At 49.7% G+C, this 17,041-nt stretch overlaps 1 protein-coding gene across 1 annotated transcript in view; it reads right to left on the bottom strand.

The window, feature by feature from the left end:
- Positions 1–1,826: 1,826 nt before the first annotated feature.
- Positions 1,827–17,041, bottom strand: part of Cd9 (CD9 molecule) — a 34,161-nt gene continuing 18,946 nt past the window's right edge. The window contains exons 2-8 of the mRNA XM_038319926.2: positions 12,472–12,574; positions 5,702–5,799; positions 5,205–5,279; positions 3,954–4,052; positions 3,721–3,810; positions 2,803–2,886; positions 1,827–2,284 (exon numbers count right to left, since the gene is read on the bottom strand). Of these exons, the coding sequence (XP_038175854.1) occupies positions 2,219–2,284; positions 2,803–2,886; positions 3,721–3,810; positions 3,954–4,052; positions 5,205–5,279; positions 5,702–5,799; positions 12,472–12,574 (615 nt within the window). The 3' untranslated portion in view covers positions 1,827–2,218. The remainder of the gene's footprint in view (positions 2,285–2,802; positions 2,887–3,720; positions 3,811–3,953; positions 4,053–5,204; positions 5,280–5,701; positions 5,800–12,471; positions 12,575–17,041) is intronic.

Genomic DNA, 17,041 nt, shown 5'->3' with positions numbered 1-17,041 from the left:
TGTCAGACAAGCACTATACCAACTGACCTACATCCCAGCCCCTCTTTTGAGGTTAGAGTCTCTCTGTAGCCCTGGCTGGCTGGCCTCAAACTCTGCTGGGCTCAAAGTGTGCCACCACTCTCTGCCTTTTCCAGGCCAGATAATATTGTGATGTTGTCATCTGCTGATATGAACATGTGTAGCATTCAGGAATAGTTTGAGTCTCTCGTTTTGATGCAGTGCCTTGCTATATAGCCCACACTGGTCTGGAACTATCAATTCTACCTCAGCTTCCTGAGTGCGGAGACTGCAGGTATGCATCCCCATACGAAACAATTTTAATAATTGTGTATTGACGTTTTGTTTGCTAGTATGCCTGTGTGCCACACGCATGCCTGGTGCCCAGAAGAGGGGCGTTGTATCATCTGGAAGTTTAGATGGTTGTGGACAGACACGTGGGGCTGGGACTTGAACCTGAGTTCTCTTGAAGGCAGCCAGTGCTCTTAACTACTGAGCTATCTCTCTAGCTACTACTTTTTTTTTAAACCTTAAAAAAGAATGTTAATGAAGATGTTCCCCATGCTTCTGTTCTATACCCCCCCCACTCTGCTCTGTTCCTCAACCCCCCTCCCAGTGCTGCTCTCTCTACATGGTCTGAGCTGGGGGTCACTGCCTATACTGTGGGATTCTGCAATCTCTCTCTCTCTCTCCATCTGTTTATGCTGAAGGACACCTCCAGGAATTCCCCCTCCTGGTATTTCTGGTTGACAGAAATGAAGTAACTGGTTCCTTGGGGCCTACATTCCGCCCCCACCCTCTGGTCACACCATCTATCAGCTCTAGACCCGGTGATCAGCTTGCTCAGCTCTCTTGCCGAGGGCCCAGCCCAGGCAGGACTCTTCCCCAGTGTCAGAGGTGAGAACTGCCACAGTTGCCTGTCACTGGGTACCAGCTGGTTCTCCCCGTTGCCATCCATTTACCCGTCAGTCTACTGGACTAGCTCCAGGGACAGATTTCTGCGATGAAGTCACACACATATGTATCTTAGAGTGGTTCTGTTCCTTTGGCTAAATCCCGATGGATGTAGCCATTCAACCAATTCATGGATAAGAATATTGAGCACTGGCTATGCCCAACTACCAAGGTTTGGTGCTGAAGGCTAAATGGTGAGATCAGCAAAGACTCATGAGACCCCAAGACACCACACACTGCTGAGCTGGGAACTCATCCTAGTGTGGACTCAAACTAAAATGATGTGACATCAGATCAAAATCTCTCAATCTATCACACCCCAATTTCTTCACTAGTAGGTGAGGAGACCTACCTTCTAATCTACTTCTAATTTAGTGCCAATAGAATACAAGGGCAGCTGGAAGGGCCAGGTGTGGTGGAGCACAAGGGCAGCCTCAGCACATGGAAGGCGTGACTATCTATCTATCTATCTATCTATCTATCCATCTACCTATCTATCATCTATCTATCTATCTATCTACCTATCTATCATCTATCTATCTATCTATCTATCTATCTATCTATCTATCTATCTATCTATCTATCTCTCCATATCTATCTATCTATCTATCTATCTATCTATCTATCTATCTATCTATCTCCATCTATCCATCCATCTATCTATCTATCTTTAAAGACAGAGTTTCTCTGTGTAGCCTTGGCTGTCCTGGAACTCGCTCTGTAGACCAGGTTGGCCTCAAACTCACAGAGATCCACCTGCCTCTGCCTCCCACACATGCCACCACCGCGCGGCCAAGGACTACGAATTAAAAACAAACAAACAAACAAACAAACAAAAACCCCAATTTAAAGAAAGCGATATCTCCAAGCAGTCCTAGACATTGTTATAATCTTTTATTATGTATCAAATTGTCTTCAATATAACTTACAACCTGATTAAATCTGATAGATACTTTTATCTATTTAAAGGCAAAAAAATTCTCTTTATGTACAATATCTTCTGTCTAGAGTCTGGCAAATATAGTACCTTTCATTGCAGGATTTTTGCTTAACATAACAAGCAAAAATAACCAAAAAAAAGTTGAAGCAAACTGAACCCCAGATCCCTCAACTACAAATGTCAATAATGAATAAAGCATTAAAAAGACAAACACAGAATAACTTTTGTTTAGAAATGCATAATGAATACTAATATTAGTGGCAAACAAAATCCAAACAGCCCGCTAGTCCTGGGGGCCGATGCTCCTGCTCGGGGTCGGGGCAGACTCTAGACCATTTCTCGGCTCCTGCGGATGGCGCAGCACAGGATCATGCTGAAAATCATGCCGAAGATCTGCAAAGACAGGAAGAGTGGGGGTTCGCCTGGGAAAGGGCTCCACTCAGTCTGAGACTGAGGTAATGAGGTCCAGGAGGGGTACTGATGCTGGGGAGATGAAGGCCAGATAACAGGAAAGACAGCCAACTTGGACTCCAACAGCCAGTCAGCTGCTGAGCTTTGCTGCATGAGCCATTTCCTAAGAGAGCATCCAGGGCCAGAACCTACAAACGCAGCTTTAAATGCTGAATTCAGTGTTGTCAACACAACATGCAGACAAGAATTTCCCCCCACCTCTTCTTTCTGCAGCGCTGGGAATGAGACCCAGGGCCTGGCTCCTGTTAGCCAAGCCAAGTGTCCTCCCTCTGAGCAACAGGCCCAGAGCTCCCGCTTCCTAGCAGTAAAAAAGGAAATACTGACAGCATGCACCTAGCCAGGCCAGCCAGGGCTGTGTTGGCTGTTGACTCTCTAGCACTTCCAACAATGCCTGGGCAGAGCTTAGGAAATGCTTCTTCCCTGGACCACCGGCTACTTACCATCACCACGGCGATGCCAATGCCCACTGCTCCAATGATGTGGAACTTGCTGTTGAAGACATCATTGATGGCTTCTGGGCAGGACTTAGGGAGGCAAACAAGACAAGGATCAAAAACAGTTTTGACATTGGGTGTGTACCCCTTCTTTGCTGGCTCGCTGACTCCTGACTCACGCTGGGAGGCCTGGAGGCCAGAGCGCCAACTGTGATTGGTGTCTTTGGGTATAAGGGCTGGCCTGGATGGGCGGAGGGAGGAAGTGAGATATGGGAGCTGTGGGTACCTCAAACCTCGACTTCAGAGCAGGGCGAGGGGACTTGAGGTCTTGTGCCTTCTTCTCATTTATGTTTTATGTGGAGTGTTTTGTCTGCATGTATGTATGCACCACGTTTGCCCCCTGGGTCTGTGGAGCTCAGAAGTGGCCATGGGAGCCCCTAGGACTGGAGTTACAGATGGTTCTGAGACACAAGGCCGCGAATTGAACTCGGGTCCTCTGGAAGAGCAACAAGTGCTCTTACCACCAAGTGAACTATCTAGACAACCTCCTACCCCTCATCTTTTCACTCTTTTTAGCAGTACTGGAGAAGAAACCTGGAGTTTCACCCACCAGGCAAATATTCTGCCACTAAGAGAGTCCCCTTTGGGGTCTATTCCCACATGGCTGGAGAATCAGTTTTATTCTTCTTCTCCTGGAATAAGGAAAACTGACCAACGGGGACCTGTTTCCCTCCACAGAGTAGGCTCGCTTTAGAGCTTGGGACTTGGGGCGGCAGACTAAAGGACCTTGTCTAGGACCTGGCCTTTGTCTTGCTGCCCTTTAAGGAAAGAGGCCCTGGGGAAGAACGCTGCTAAATTCACCCTTGCCCTGTAGGGGTTTGCAACAACAGCGGGGAGGGTGCCAGAGGTTTGCTCTAACTTTACCTTAACCTGGAAGCTCTCAAGAAGTTGCTTTTTGGGGCAGATGTCCGAGATAAACTGTTCCACACCTCCTGCTAGGCCACAGCAGTTCAACTGTAGAAAGAAGGCAAGGGTGGGAATGAGGAAAAAAGATAATAATTAAAAGAGGTCTGCCAGGCTGCTGTAGAAATACCAGGGCGTGGCTCTGTAGGGATGTAGCAGGGGGATTGGTGGTTCCCATGGCAGAGGTGACCTACCGCCATGTGGATGGCTTTGAGTGTCTCCCGCTGGGGCTCATCCTTGCTCTTCAGCTTTTGGTAAGTGTCCTTGTAAAATTCCTGGACTTCCTTAATCACCTAGGAGGCACAAACGGATCAGTAGCAGAGATGGGTTTCTAGAAAAGTTCCTCACAGATGCTCTTCAAGTATTTGGCCACCTGCCACCAGTATCCTTCTCAGCACCGTTCCTGCTTCGGCCTCCCGAGTACCCGGATGACAGGAGCTTGCCATCTTCCCTGGCTAAGTTTCTTTTGTGGTGATGGTATGGTACTTGGGATCCCCAGCCCTGATCTCTTCTTAAATTCTTTCATCAGTTCGATAGTTTCTTGAAAACAGCGATCCTGCCTTAAGTGTCCCTGTTCTTTTCCTCTCTCACTGAAGAGTGTAAGGTGCCCCACCCTCAAAAGCTGCATTAGTGTGTCCCAGCCTGATCTACAACTCCTCAGAGTTCACCATAGGAACTCGAGCTCAGACATGCTCAGTCCCTTCCTTGGCCCAGCAGTTCTCCAGTGCTCCCACTACCCAAGACCCCCTATCTCATGCAGGGTCCATACTCCAGACCCCTATCTCATGCAGGGTCCATACTCCAGACCCCTATCTCATGCAGGGCCCATACTCCAGACCCCCTATCTCAGGCAGGGTCCATACTCCCTTCTCTACAAGCCAAGAGAGATGCCCCGTCCGACCTCACCCTTTAAATCTCAAGGTACTTGTGGTTATGAATAACTTGCGTGCATGCTTGTCAAACCTCTTTCTTCCACATTAGATGGCAAAATTCCTGAAAGTGGGGACCCGGAACTCAGATATGTGGGGACCTTGCGTAGCGTATGGTGTGGCACTTGTGGTATGTAGTTACAGGTTAGAACAAGGGAGTCCTGATTACAGAAAGCTATGTTGTTCTGAGGAACCTTTCTAGGGGTTGGGGGAAGAGCCGCTTAGCTTTGACCGGCAGATATACAGACGGGCACACGTACACAAATGGCTTCCAAAATAAATAGTTCTGGAGTGTTTGCTATGTGCTCGCCCCACAGGGCAGACTAAACTCCACAGTCGCAGCCCTGAGGAGTGCAATGTTCCGCTCCCATGTGGAAACAAACTGGATAAAGAGGTAGATTCTGTGGAAAGCCAAGCAAGTGACTAGCCTGGGCCCTTCAATCTTCATCAACCCTCTTCCCAGTTCAGAAACTCAAATCACTGCAGGACCCAAGAGTTATTTTGGGAAACTCCTACCTCATCCTTGTGGGTATAGCCCCAGACGGCTGCAGCGATCTCAATGGCGAATATCACCAGGAGGAATCCGAAGAACTAGAAGACACCAGGGAAGCAATGAGATGGGCTGCAGGAAGTTGGTCAGCAACACCAAAGGGGTGGAGGACAGGCAGCACATAGGTGCACAAATGAACAGGCAGGAAGGGGGTGACAGGGAAAGCAGAGAGTCCCATGGCATTCTGGGGGAAAATGTGGGCTCAGTCTGCTCTAAACTGGTATGTGAAGGGTGTTAGTTTGGAGTCGGGCAGCAGTAAGACACCACTGCCATGGCAAGATGGTGGCGGGAGTCAGCAGATGTGGCGGGGCCTGAAGTGAGGACAGTGGGGACGCTGAGCAGAGCCCAGCCGTCTGGGTGCCTTCGTTACTCCACCCATTCTACCTGTCCTGTATATTGGGTCTGACATTTGGGGAAAGGAATAAGAGCAAGGTAAGATGGGCTCGCTACTGGGAGCACTCACCAATCCCAGCATGCACTGGGATTCTTGCACAGCTCCGCAGCAGCCCAGGAAACCCACCAGCATCATGAGAGCCCCAGCTCCAATCAGGATGTACACTCCTGAGGGGAGAAGGAAGGAAAGGACACAAGTTCGGAAAGGTTAGTTTGGAGGCCCAGGCCCCTTCCTCAGCCAGCCTCCGTGCCTCCATGTTTATTGCCCCCACTCCAGGGAAAGAATCCCCGTTCTAAACCAATCAGCACCCCCTCCATTCCTGGTCTCCCCTCTCTCTTCCCCAGAACTCTGCTCCAGCATGTCTATACTCTCTACCTTATCCTGTGTTTTCCTAAAAGGAGCCCAAGGACAGGAACCCTCGGATTCTACTTAGGACAGACACAGCCCTGGTTCCAGTCCGCTCTGTTCCTTCCATTAGCTTCCCACTTGAGCTAATTAACTCAGACCTCTTAAAGTAGGGTTAACGGCCTGGGACTTGAGAACATGATTGTCTTTGGAAATTCCTCCTGCATGTTGCCAGGCATGTAACAACCAAGTCTATGCTGGAAACACTGCTTCTTGTTCTAGTGCAAAGGACAGAAGTATCAAATCAGAAGATTCTTGTCTTAGCCCCAGCACTGCTGCTAACTGCCGTGTGACCTTTAGCTCAGATGGGTTTCTGGGCTGGAGAGATGGCTCAGTGGATTAGAGTACTTGTTGCTTAAGGACCAGAGACAGATCCCAGAACTCACGGTGGGCAGTTCACAAATGCTTGTAACTTCAGCCACCAGGATCTGATTCCTACACACGCACACCAATCTTAAATGCCAAGATGTCCCTTTAGCCCCTGAAGAAATGTCACAGGTGGAATGAGCTTCACTGTGGGGCCAGTGAGTGATGCCATGCCTACATCTTCAATGGGAGTGGCTAACGGGGAGAAGAGGTGGGAGAGGACGAAGAGCCTTTAACTCTTGCCCAGGCCTAGAGAATGCAAATCCCTGCATCTGGAACCACAGTGGAGCAGCCCTGGCTACATTTATTCCAGGTCACCGTGGCTGTGCCCATAGAGTTCATCGTACAGCGACACTCCCGAGTGAAACCCCCTTCAGTCTGTCCCAAGTCCTCTAGGAAACCCAGGAGAGGCCGTAGTGCCTCCCATTATATATATAATTTAAAAATATCTTTAAAAATTATGTGTATGTGCTTATTAATGCAGTTGCCCTAAGAGACTAGAAGTGGGTGCTGCAGTCCCGGGAGCTAGAGTTACAGGCAGTTGTGAGCCACCCAACATAGGTTCAGGGAATTGATCTCGAGTCCTCTGTAAGAGCAGAATGCACTCGTAACCCACTGGGCCACTCCTTCTGCTCCAGTACCTCCCATCCTGCTGCCTACGTTTAGCCAACCTTGGGAGGGCTACTGTGACGTGTCCAGAGTCTCAGCTCTAAAGCCCACAATGCTCGATTTTGAAGGCCAGTTCTGTAATCTCAGAGGAATTTATTTAAGAAAAAATGATTTGTGTGTGTATATAATTTTTTTTTATTTGAGACAGTCTCTTCATGTAGTTCTGGTTGGCCTGGAATTTTATGTAGAAACAGGCTGTCTTGAACTCATGGAGATCCACCTGCTGCTGCCTCCGAAGTGTTGGGTTTAAAGGTGTGCATTACCAGTCAGGTGTGCTGGCACATCTCTATTCTTCTTTGGGGAAGAGGGGTGGGTTTTTTTTTTGAGACAGGATCTTCATATGTGACTCTCACTGTTCTGGAACTCTCTCTGTAGATCAGATTGGCCTGGAACTCACAGAAATCCACCTGCCTCTGTCTCTGGAGTGCTGAGACTAAAGGTGCACAACTCTGCTCGGTTAACACACCTTTAATACCAGGACATGGAAGCAGAGGAGATCTCCGTGCATTCCAGTTCAGTTTGGTCTACACACTGAGTTCCAGGACAGTCAGGGCTATGTAGGGACCATGTGCCAAAAAAAGAGATACATGACCATACCCAGCTTGTTTTATCTGTAAAATGTGGGGTGATTGGGGCTGGGAAAAAGATCTTCAGGTTCAGTGAGACCCTGTGTCAAGGCAGTGACCTGGAGAAGATAGAGGAACACACCCGATATTCTCTTTTGGCTTCCACATGTGCACACACGAATTTAAAAGCAACATGGTGATTGGGACTTGGGGTGGGTGTACACTTACTGTGTGTGAGGCACTGGGTTCCACAAAAAAGACATGGCAACAGTGTAATCTCCTGGAACCGTTATGAGTATGTAATCCACTTGTGTACAGCCAAGGGCCAGTGGTTATTAATCTCAAAAATGTAAGGACTTGGTAACCATCGCAAAAAACATGTGCTAATTTCTATGTACTTGATATTCTCCCTATTTTGCCACAGGGACTCCAGAGACTTCTCCAAATAGGGGCTAAAAACGAGAGGTGTGTGTGTGGAGGGAATAGGATGCTTTCTCACACTACATAGCACACGCTACATGACGAGAACTTTTGGCAGGTGCCTGAGTGACTTCACTGTCCCCCATCTGCAGCACCCAGTGTAGGGATAGGCTTTGCAGGCGGGAGACCTGGGACTAGCCTGCAGCTGATGCTCACAGGCACAGAGCAGAGCACACACACAGTGGGCATTTGTGCCTCTCCTGCCTCCTCCCATCTGCCGTGATGTGAAGTCACGTGGGGTTACTGGCGAACCCCATGCTGTATGAATATGGGTATTGTTTCTGTGCATGCCTGGCCTAGACTGGGCAAAGGGACAGATGCAGCTTATCCTCAAGTCCTGTTCCTAGCCAGTCAAATGCAGTGGGGCCTGAACTTGGGAGGCAGTGCAGTCCCATGTGCATGGCTTTTGGGGAGAGGCACCAGCTGCCAAGGGGACACCACCAAGTGAGACAGTAGTACAATCCCGATTTCTGACTGTCACATCAGGGCAAGACAACGAAGGATGAGGTCACTCCTTTGGGCTGCAGAGTATGGACTGAATAAATGGGAGGTGGCATTAAGAGATCAAAAGGATTTACAAGCGCACGAAATAGAATCAACTGGAAACAAACCGGTGCGTTATTCGGGGTCCACACCCTAGTATGGGAGCTTGGACACCCTGGCAAAGCCAGGGCAGCTGTGGTAGCATTAAGTGGTGGTAAGAGGTTCTCTCCTTCAGAGAGAGAATGCTCCCCTCACAGGCCTCTCGGTTCATATGACAGATCCACTCCAGAAAGATTTTAAACTGAAGGGTCTGCTGGCTTTAAATCTTGCTCAGACAGCTGCAGCTCTGGATGGGCTGCTAGGATCCTCTAGTCAGGAGAAGACACAGCCACACCACGGAGTGGCTCATCTGGAAGTAGGTCTCCCAATCCTCGTGAGTCACAGACCCAGTGTGAGCCTTGGATGGTGTCCACTCACCATTTTCGTCCTGCAGGGCTGGAGCTCAGACCTTGCGGGGCTTCCTGAAGGCGAGGCTAGAGCTCACCTCGGCACTCCAGGCTTGGCTTTTTAAAATGAACTGTCCACTGCTTCCTTTTGGGAAAGTTGCTCCCAGCCCCATCCCCCATCTCCCACACTTGTTAGCAAGGGCTGGCAGTGATAATGACAAAGTGTTCCCTTTTATAAAACAAGCGAATGTTAGCTTTCTGTCTGACTCATGGAAAAATTTATTTGTCAGAGGACCTCCATGCTAAATTGCTTAAGGGCTGTTTATTGTACTTTTTTTTTCCTTCTTGGGCTGACATTATGGGTCTATGTAAATAGGGTAGAGGAAGGACTGGCATGGCGGTAGTGTATGTCAGGGTGTCCTTTAGACAGGAATCAGGGTTTTCTGTCCCATCTGTGAATTGGGCTCTGGGCTCCCCTCAAGGCCCCAACTTGACCTCATAAGCATTTCCCTTGGAGCACTTGTGTGGAAGAGAAGCTGATCTTTCAGGCTCATCTTCATTTGCTTACATTCATCCCCAAAATACTGGCCCCCGCTCTACCCCCTCTCTCACCCCCTGCACATTCTTGCTTTCCCCGCCTCCCATGGTTGGCTCTGTTCATTCAGAAGAGCTTCATCTGCAGCACATGGTAACTCAGAGAGGTGCGGGTGTGCGCGCCATGCTGGCTTCAGGTGGAGGAAAATGAGCCAGTGAGCAATCACAGGCCAGACAGAGCAGGGAGGCCAGCTCACTGGGAATATTTACATCCAGAAGGTTCCAAGGAGGGGTGGAACTCACGGCCCAAATTCCTAAATAATTCCTTTGCTCTGATCGTGATTTTAGGACACCAGTTAAGAGCTGTGGCTGTGGACCAGAAAAATGTAGTTCTCTGGCCTGTTTGTAAGCCTGGGACAGCGTCCTGGGGACAGGATGAATCTACTGCAGACCGAGCTGGAGAGGAGGCTCATGTAAGCCACCGGTCGCTCTGAAGTCTCGCTTCTCTGCTTCATCGCACACGCTTTCTGGACTGTGCAAGCTGTGGTCTCACCCCAGGAAACCCGAGAAGGTTTCCTGAAAAGTCAGTTGCATACTTAGGCTGGCCTGAGGGTGGCCACGTGCAAGGGCTGGCCACCACGTGATGTCGGGTATCAGCCTGGGTATAGCTGGCACTCCTAGGTCCTATGCCGGAAGGGCCGTGGTTCACACAAAAGCCTTGTCTCATAGTCCAGTGGGGAAAGGGGACACAGAGGACAAAGCCCCCTTGGCCCTCTGCCCAGGGACAACAATTTCAGTTTCCCCAAAATGTAATGTTGGTGCAGGCAGGGCCTGCCCTGCCTCAGTCTCTTAGAGAGTAGCAGGTATTACGGGCCTGTGCCACCAAGCCTTCTAAGAGTTAAGCTTTGAATACTTCATTCTGCTTCCAGGACAAGGGGCTACTGTCAAAGACACTAAAACATGGGGAACCAAGTGGTCCCCGACAAAGGGGTGCAATGGTCACTTCTTACAAGGGGAGCTCCCCCCATAAACTAGCACAGAGAATTCCAGGAGGAGCTGGGGTTTATGTTCTAGAAACAAGAACTTAGATTGGTGGCTGTTTCTTGTAGCATTTCAGGGATAGAGCCAGGGAAGTACACTAGGAAGGGCTCAGACTTGGGAGCGGTTTCCTCCCTGGTCACTCAGTCACCAGCGAGAAACTTTCTTCCCACATCTAAAAATATGCAGAATTAGCCCGAGTCCCGGATAATGGAAAGAATGACTAGGTGACCAGGAGCTGTCAAAAGGACAGGAGGCCTGAGGACTCAGGACTTTAAAAGATACACGGGGACTGTGGGGCCCTTTCTCCTAACAGGATGAAAAGGTAGGCTGAAAAGGTATCCATTCCTGCTGGTGGACCTGATGCCCCTGGAGAGTGAGCTCACTGCTCCCTTGTGTGCTAGGGCCTGAAGCAGGAAAGGTCCCCGCTCCCTGCTCCTCTTAAATGTGCCCTCCTCACCCCACCCCCTCCTGCTCTCGCTGTGGCATTTCTGCTGCAGAATCAAAGCTCTGTTGCTAAAACAAGTCAGGGCACTATGGAAACCCGCTCCCTAAAAACTCTGCTTGATAAAAAAAATCAAAACAAAAGGCCAACCATAAACCAGGAGCTTTCTCTCCTTAGCTAACTTTCTTTTTAACAATAGGGCAATATACCCAGCCCTTCCCCACCCACTGCCAAGGAACAGTGATAAAAAGGCAGGCCACTAGGAGACCTCAACAGAGGGCTCAGGTGCTCTGTGACTTAGAGACCTTCCCGCTCCCCGACCTGGCCATATCTAACCCCAGGGAGAGGCTGACTGGAGCCCTAGAGGAGGGCAAGGGGAGAATGATCAGAGCCCCTGAGTAGGGCAAGGGCAGCAGGGCCGCGGCCCCTGGTCCCCGCAGCCTGAGAGATGATAACTGTGTCTGACCACTCTCTTGTTTTTTTGTAAAAATAACTTTGGTGGGCAGAAAGGAAGTGCCAACTCATTTGGGTCTGATGGCATGACAGGATCACTCTAAAAATAGGGGGCTTCCTACTTCCAAGCCAGGCAGAGTAGAACCGAAGACCGAGCTTCCTCAAGCTGGTAGCTGTATGAGACCGTCCTCACTGGCATTGCTTCTTATGGGGCAGAGGAAGGGGCTGAAGGGAGGCAGGAAGGCTCACGAAACCTGTGTAAAGAAAGCTACTAAGCTGGTTCAAGCTCGGGTGATCCCAGTCATATAGAAAGAGGAACGCCTACCCTAAGGCAAAAACAGTTCTCAAAGTATGGATGGCCTCTGGAGTCTCTCCATTGGCTTCCTTTTTCTCTTCTCCCACTTCCAGATTCTCTCTCTCATATTCCAGATTCTCTCTGTCGCCTTCCTCATCTCCTTATCTTCTGGCACTTGGTCCCTTACCTCGCTGCTCTTTTGACCCCCTTCTTAGGGTCACATGCAAGCTCCTCCACCAGAGTCTTCCAGTCCCTACCCCCATTAACCTTAATTTTGACTATCTACCCTGGAAGCTGGTCTGAGACAAGGAGGGGAGCCGCTTCTCTCCCGGGCTCTGCAGATCCACACGGGACTTAAGATTATGATTTAATTTGGAGACACACTGTGTGTGAACCAAGGCTTCTAAACCCTCGGGAATGACAGCAGCCTTGCCAGACCCAACTTGACATCAGAGGATGGTCAAGATGACAAACTCAGCTGGCAAGTAAAGAAGCCACATCAGTCAGATGCCAACTCAAGGACACAGCTAGACAGACTCACAAAGCCACCTCATTTGAAAGGGACAGGACTGGTTCATGCAGCCAGCCTCTCCCAGGCCCAAGTACCCAGGTCAGCTGATCTGGAGGCTCCAGAGCAGAAGTGTCAGCTCCCCCCTCACCTGTGTAGAAACTGGAATGATTAGATTCTTGCTCAAAGATGCTCTTGGTTTGAGAGTCGAATCGGAGCCATAGTCCAATGGCAAGCACCGCAATTCCGGCCAGCTGCAAGACATACAACAATTCGTTGGCGTTAGTACCGACTGGGATATCACAGTCAACAAATGCAGAAGAGACGCGCAAAGGGCTTCGGTGGCATCCTTTCTTTCTGCCTTCCAAGTGCATCTGGCAGTAGCAGAAAGCAAGGGAAGTGTGTGATCGACCGTGTGCCAAAATTATCAGTAAACTTGGATTAGCAATTCCCTACTGGGGGCGGCGGTGCACACCTTTAATCCCATCACTAAAGAGAGGCAGAGGCAGGCGGATCTCTGAGTTGGAGGCCAGCCTGGTCCACACAATGAGTTCCAGGACAGCCGGGGCTACAAAGAGAAACCCTTGTCTTGAGCCCTCTACCCCTCCAAAAAAACAAAAACCAAACCAAACCCCCAAAAAACACAGTAGGTCAGTAGGCGAGTACTATACAGCGCTGAAAAGCATCATGGTGTCTACAAGCTACTACAAGTGTATCTTACAATGCTTAACAAAGGCAGGAGCCGCTGACCTCATAAACTAGCATCTATAGAGTTAAACACCAGTGTGCTGTTTAAGCTGCGCACATATAAAATGGATGTCATAGAAGTGATAAAGGAAAAGAAAGCCATCATCACAAAGTGAGGGATGAGCTCCAGGCAGGGGGAGGAATTGCTGAGCAGGGTGGGTCAGTATATAGAGTGCTTACTAGGATGTTTAATGGCATCTTTAACTTGCCATTCTGTGTTGCCTAAGCAGATCTTAAACGTCTGGGCTCAAGCTATCGCTCTGCCTCAGCCTCCTCAAAGACCAGGTAGACACACATGTCAAGCACGATTGTTTAACTCCACATGCACTCCCGGGGGCTGGGGGCCCGCTGTGACGTGCTCAGCATGTGACGTATCATAACCTCTCCTCACATACCCACGTCATCCCTTTAGCCAGCAGCTAACCCCTCTCCTGGCACGGTGGAAACAGATGCTGTTGGGGAGGCCTTCTGCCAAGCCTCTTCACCCCCCCCCCGCCCAGCGCCAACTGACCTCTCATCACTGGTACCAGGGCTTGCTGGGGGAGTGACGCACAGCCCTCCAGTGTAGCAGCCACCTGGGTACTGGAGGCAGACGGGAGGTTGCTTGTCTACCTGGCCTAACAGAGGTACTTATGCCACCAATGCCACCACCTTGATTTTCTGCCCTAGGAGCTGTGAGGGTCTGAGTAGACAGAATCCTTTCCTTTCCTTTCTCTCTGACTTTATCCATGATGTAGCATTGGATTGAATACATTGAGTGCTGAGTGCACACGGTGACAACGGGAAGGGACACTCAGGACGTCAGTCTATAGAAACCACCTCACCTGTACCCACGGAGGTGTAGGCCAATTCAGTTCCATCACGCACTGAGTTCTCACAGTGTGGGCTGTCTTTCCTGGCTTAGCGTTCTACTGTTTCAGCCTTCCCAACCTGCATACAGGGATGGCGCTTGCGGCCTGCCTGTGCCTTGCCAGTTTGGCCAGAGAATAAAGGGGCTTACATTGGAGCATGTATTCCTGAAGGAGGAGGCATCCAATGGACTTTAGAGAACCACTTCAACCTTCTCAGTGCAAGGTCGCATGACCCAGGACCCTCTGTCCTGTGGATGATCAGTTGGCACCTTCCCACGCTGCTCAGTCCCCCTCTTAGAGAAGACATTGCTGAACACTATTAAGAAGGCTCTGAGGCCGAGAGTCCCTGCCTGGACAACAGGCTTGATGGCACAGGAATTACAGAGTTAACATGAACCCGAGATCTATGTGTTCAAAGACATGGGTCAGGCTTTTCTCCTTAGCAAGCCTCATGGGAGTCTTTAGGACTGATCCAAATGGAGCACAGTTTCATGCAGAAGGAGGGTGAGTCATGCTGGGTCCGGCTGGCTCATCTCCTCCAAAAGAGTACTCCTGAACACAAGTAGTGCCAGGATCGGGGCTGGGGCAGAAGGGCTGGGTTCTGAGCTAGACTCTGGTTTATTATCAGAAATGATCTGCATACCTATTTGATATACCTATCTGCCTTAGGCCATGAATTTTTTTTTCTGTGGTGTAAAGGGGTGGAAAAAAATGTAAGAAGCCCTGGTTTAGGGCTTTCAAAGCCCTGCTTCCCCAGTCTGTGGGCACAGGTGGGAGGATGAAATATGGGTTAGAAAACTCAAACTTGGCAGGAAAGGAAAATCTCAGGTCTCATTTGGGCCACGGCTGAGGGCAGAAGTTGGTTCTACCTGTGGGTCATCACATTGTCCAGCAGTGTGACGCTGCTGGCCTGTCCACACCACGGTGCTGCACAAACCAAGTGTGACACGGCCGGGCTGTCCACACCACGGGGCTGCACAAACCAAGTGTGACGCTGCTGGCCTGTCCACACCACAGTGCTGCACAAACCAAGTGTGACACGGCCGGGCTGTCCACACCACGGGGCTGCCTAGCAGTGAAGAAGCGAATGTAGATGGCTGCAGAGACTCGGGAAAAGCCGTCAGGCCACAGGTGTTTCTGTTGAAAGTCACCAGGGAGGAGGAAGGCTCAAGAAAGGAGATGACAGGTAGACCAAGGGACAAAGGCACAAAGTGTCCAGTATTTGGACACTTGATCAGGGGTGTGAGCCAGCGGCCATCTTTTTGTCTGTTTAGTTTTCTTGCTTCTTTCCCCCGGAGTCAGGGTTTCTCTGTGTAGATCAGGCTGTCTGGGAACTCACAGAGATCTGCCTGCCTCTGCCTCCCAAGCGCTGGGATTCAAGGCGTGTGCCACCACCTTCCAGCTTGTTTTTGTTATTTATTTAATTTAATTTATTTTTTTATTTAGTAAAAATTTCCGCCTTTTTGTTATTTTTTTTTGAGACAGGGTCTCACTATGTCGTTTTGGCTGACCTCTGCCTCTGTGGCTGGGACTAAGGGTGTGCACTACCAGCTCTTGTCTGGTTGTGAGACACGTTTCCCACTGTGCAGCCTGATTTTTGAGGAACTTGCTATGTCGACCAGGCTGGTCTTAAACCTGTTCTGCCTTCCAAGTGCTGGGGTTCCAGGCATGCACCTGCTACTATTTTTGTTGATCTCCGGTGCTAAATGGCTGGAGGGGATGCTATGTATGTCATTAGCAGCCTTGTACGTAATGGAAAGACAGCTACAGTTGGCTAGGTTGGCTGGGATGATGGGGCTGTGAAGCCTGAATAGCTCACATTTGGCTACTAGGAGCTGACTACTTCCGGGGGCGCTTGCTTTTGGTGGCAGTGTTTAGGGGACTTCCATTGTCCCCCTTCTTGCTCTGACCCTAGCCACGTCAGTCATGGGAGAAACTAAATGAGAAGAGACCAGCGGCAGGAGCCAGGCAGCTCTGACCTTTACAAAAGCATCCTGTCAATCAAATACCAAGGGACTCCACATGGCCTGAGAAGCAGGTTCATGTGCAATGGGTAGTTAGGTCTCTCAGGTGGCTGCGCTGAATGAACATGATAAGTAGGATTTTTGCTGGGCATTATCCCCTCAACAATACTGTATAGCTACTTATACTGCATTTATATCAAATTAGGATTAAGTGTGGGTTATATGTACATTTAATATCATTGTATTTAAGGCATCCTTGAATTTTGGCATCTGCAGAAGTAGGGATGGGGGCAAGAGCTTCTGGACAATTCCAAGGAGTTCCTGGAATGTCGATCCTGGAGACAGCAGGGAATAGCTGTATCTGTGAGGCGAAAAGGTTGACTCCCCAAGCTCTGGCCCCAGACTTCTCTTCCTTAATGGGCTGTGCCCTTCAACTGGAGCCAAAATTAAGCCTTCTCTTTCGAATTGGTTTTCTCAGTACTTTATCACAAAAACAAACAAAACAACAAAAACCAATAAAACCTTCCAGGCCAACACGCGGCAGTCACATCAGTTACAGAACTGCCCAGGCTGCTGTGCTGCTTGTGTCCATCAGCGCATGAGCCAGTCAGGTCCGATGTGGATGCTCACACGGGGCCCTTAGGAAAGGGCCAGCAACGTGCGGATCACCAGCTGGAGAGCACAGGGAAGAGAGTCCAGAGGCAGCACCCCAGCCAGGGGCCCTGCCTGCACTTGGCCTCATTACCTTTTTTGTTTCCAACAAAAGCCAAATGGAAACAGTCTGGTTTTGCTTCGAAAAGCTCCTTTGCCATCTGGCCCCAAATGGTTCCATCCATGTGACAGCGAAGGAAAAAGAGGAGTTTCTCCCATTGTTTCCCGGGGACTGGCTTTGTTTTGTTGCTCACATGGAGCTTTAAAAAATTAGTGTTATCAAATCACAATCCCAGAGACCCTAGACAACAATGACGGCCCTAAGAAAGACATACATGGATCTAATCTACATGGGAAGTAGAAAAAGACAAGATGTCCTGAGTAAATTGGGAGCATGGGGCCCTCAGGAGAGGGTAGAAGGGAGGGTAGAGGAATGGAGGGGAGCAGAGAAAAATGTAGAGCTCAATAAACATCAATAAGATAAAATTAGTCTTTTAAGACGGGCCAT

This window comes from Arvicola amphibius, chromosome 2, assembly GCF_903992535.2.
Source record: "Arvicola amphibius chromosome 2, mArvAmp1.2, whole genome shotgun sequence".
In the NCBI taxonomy this organism is placed as follows: domain Eukaryota; kingdom Metazoa; phylum Chordata; class Mammalia; order Rodentia; family Cricetidae; genus Arvicola; species Arvicola amphibius.
The sequence above is the reverse complement of the archived record's forward strand: the minus strand, read 5'-3'. Positions and strand labels throughout refer to the sequence as shown.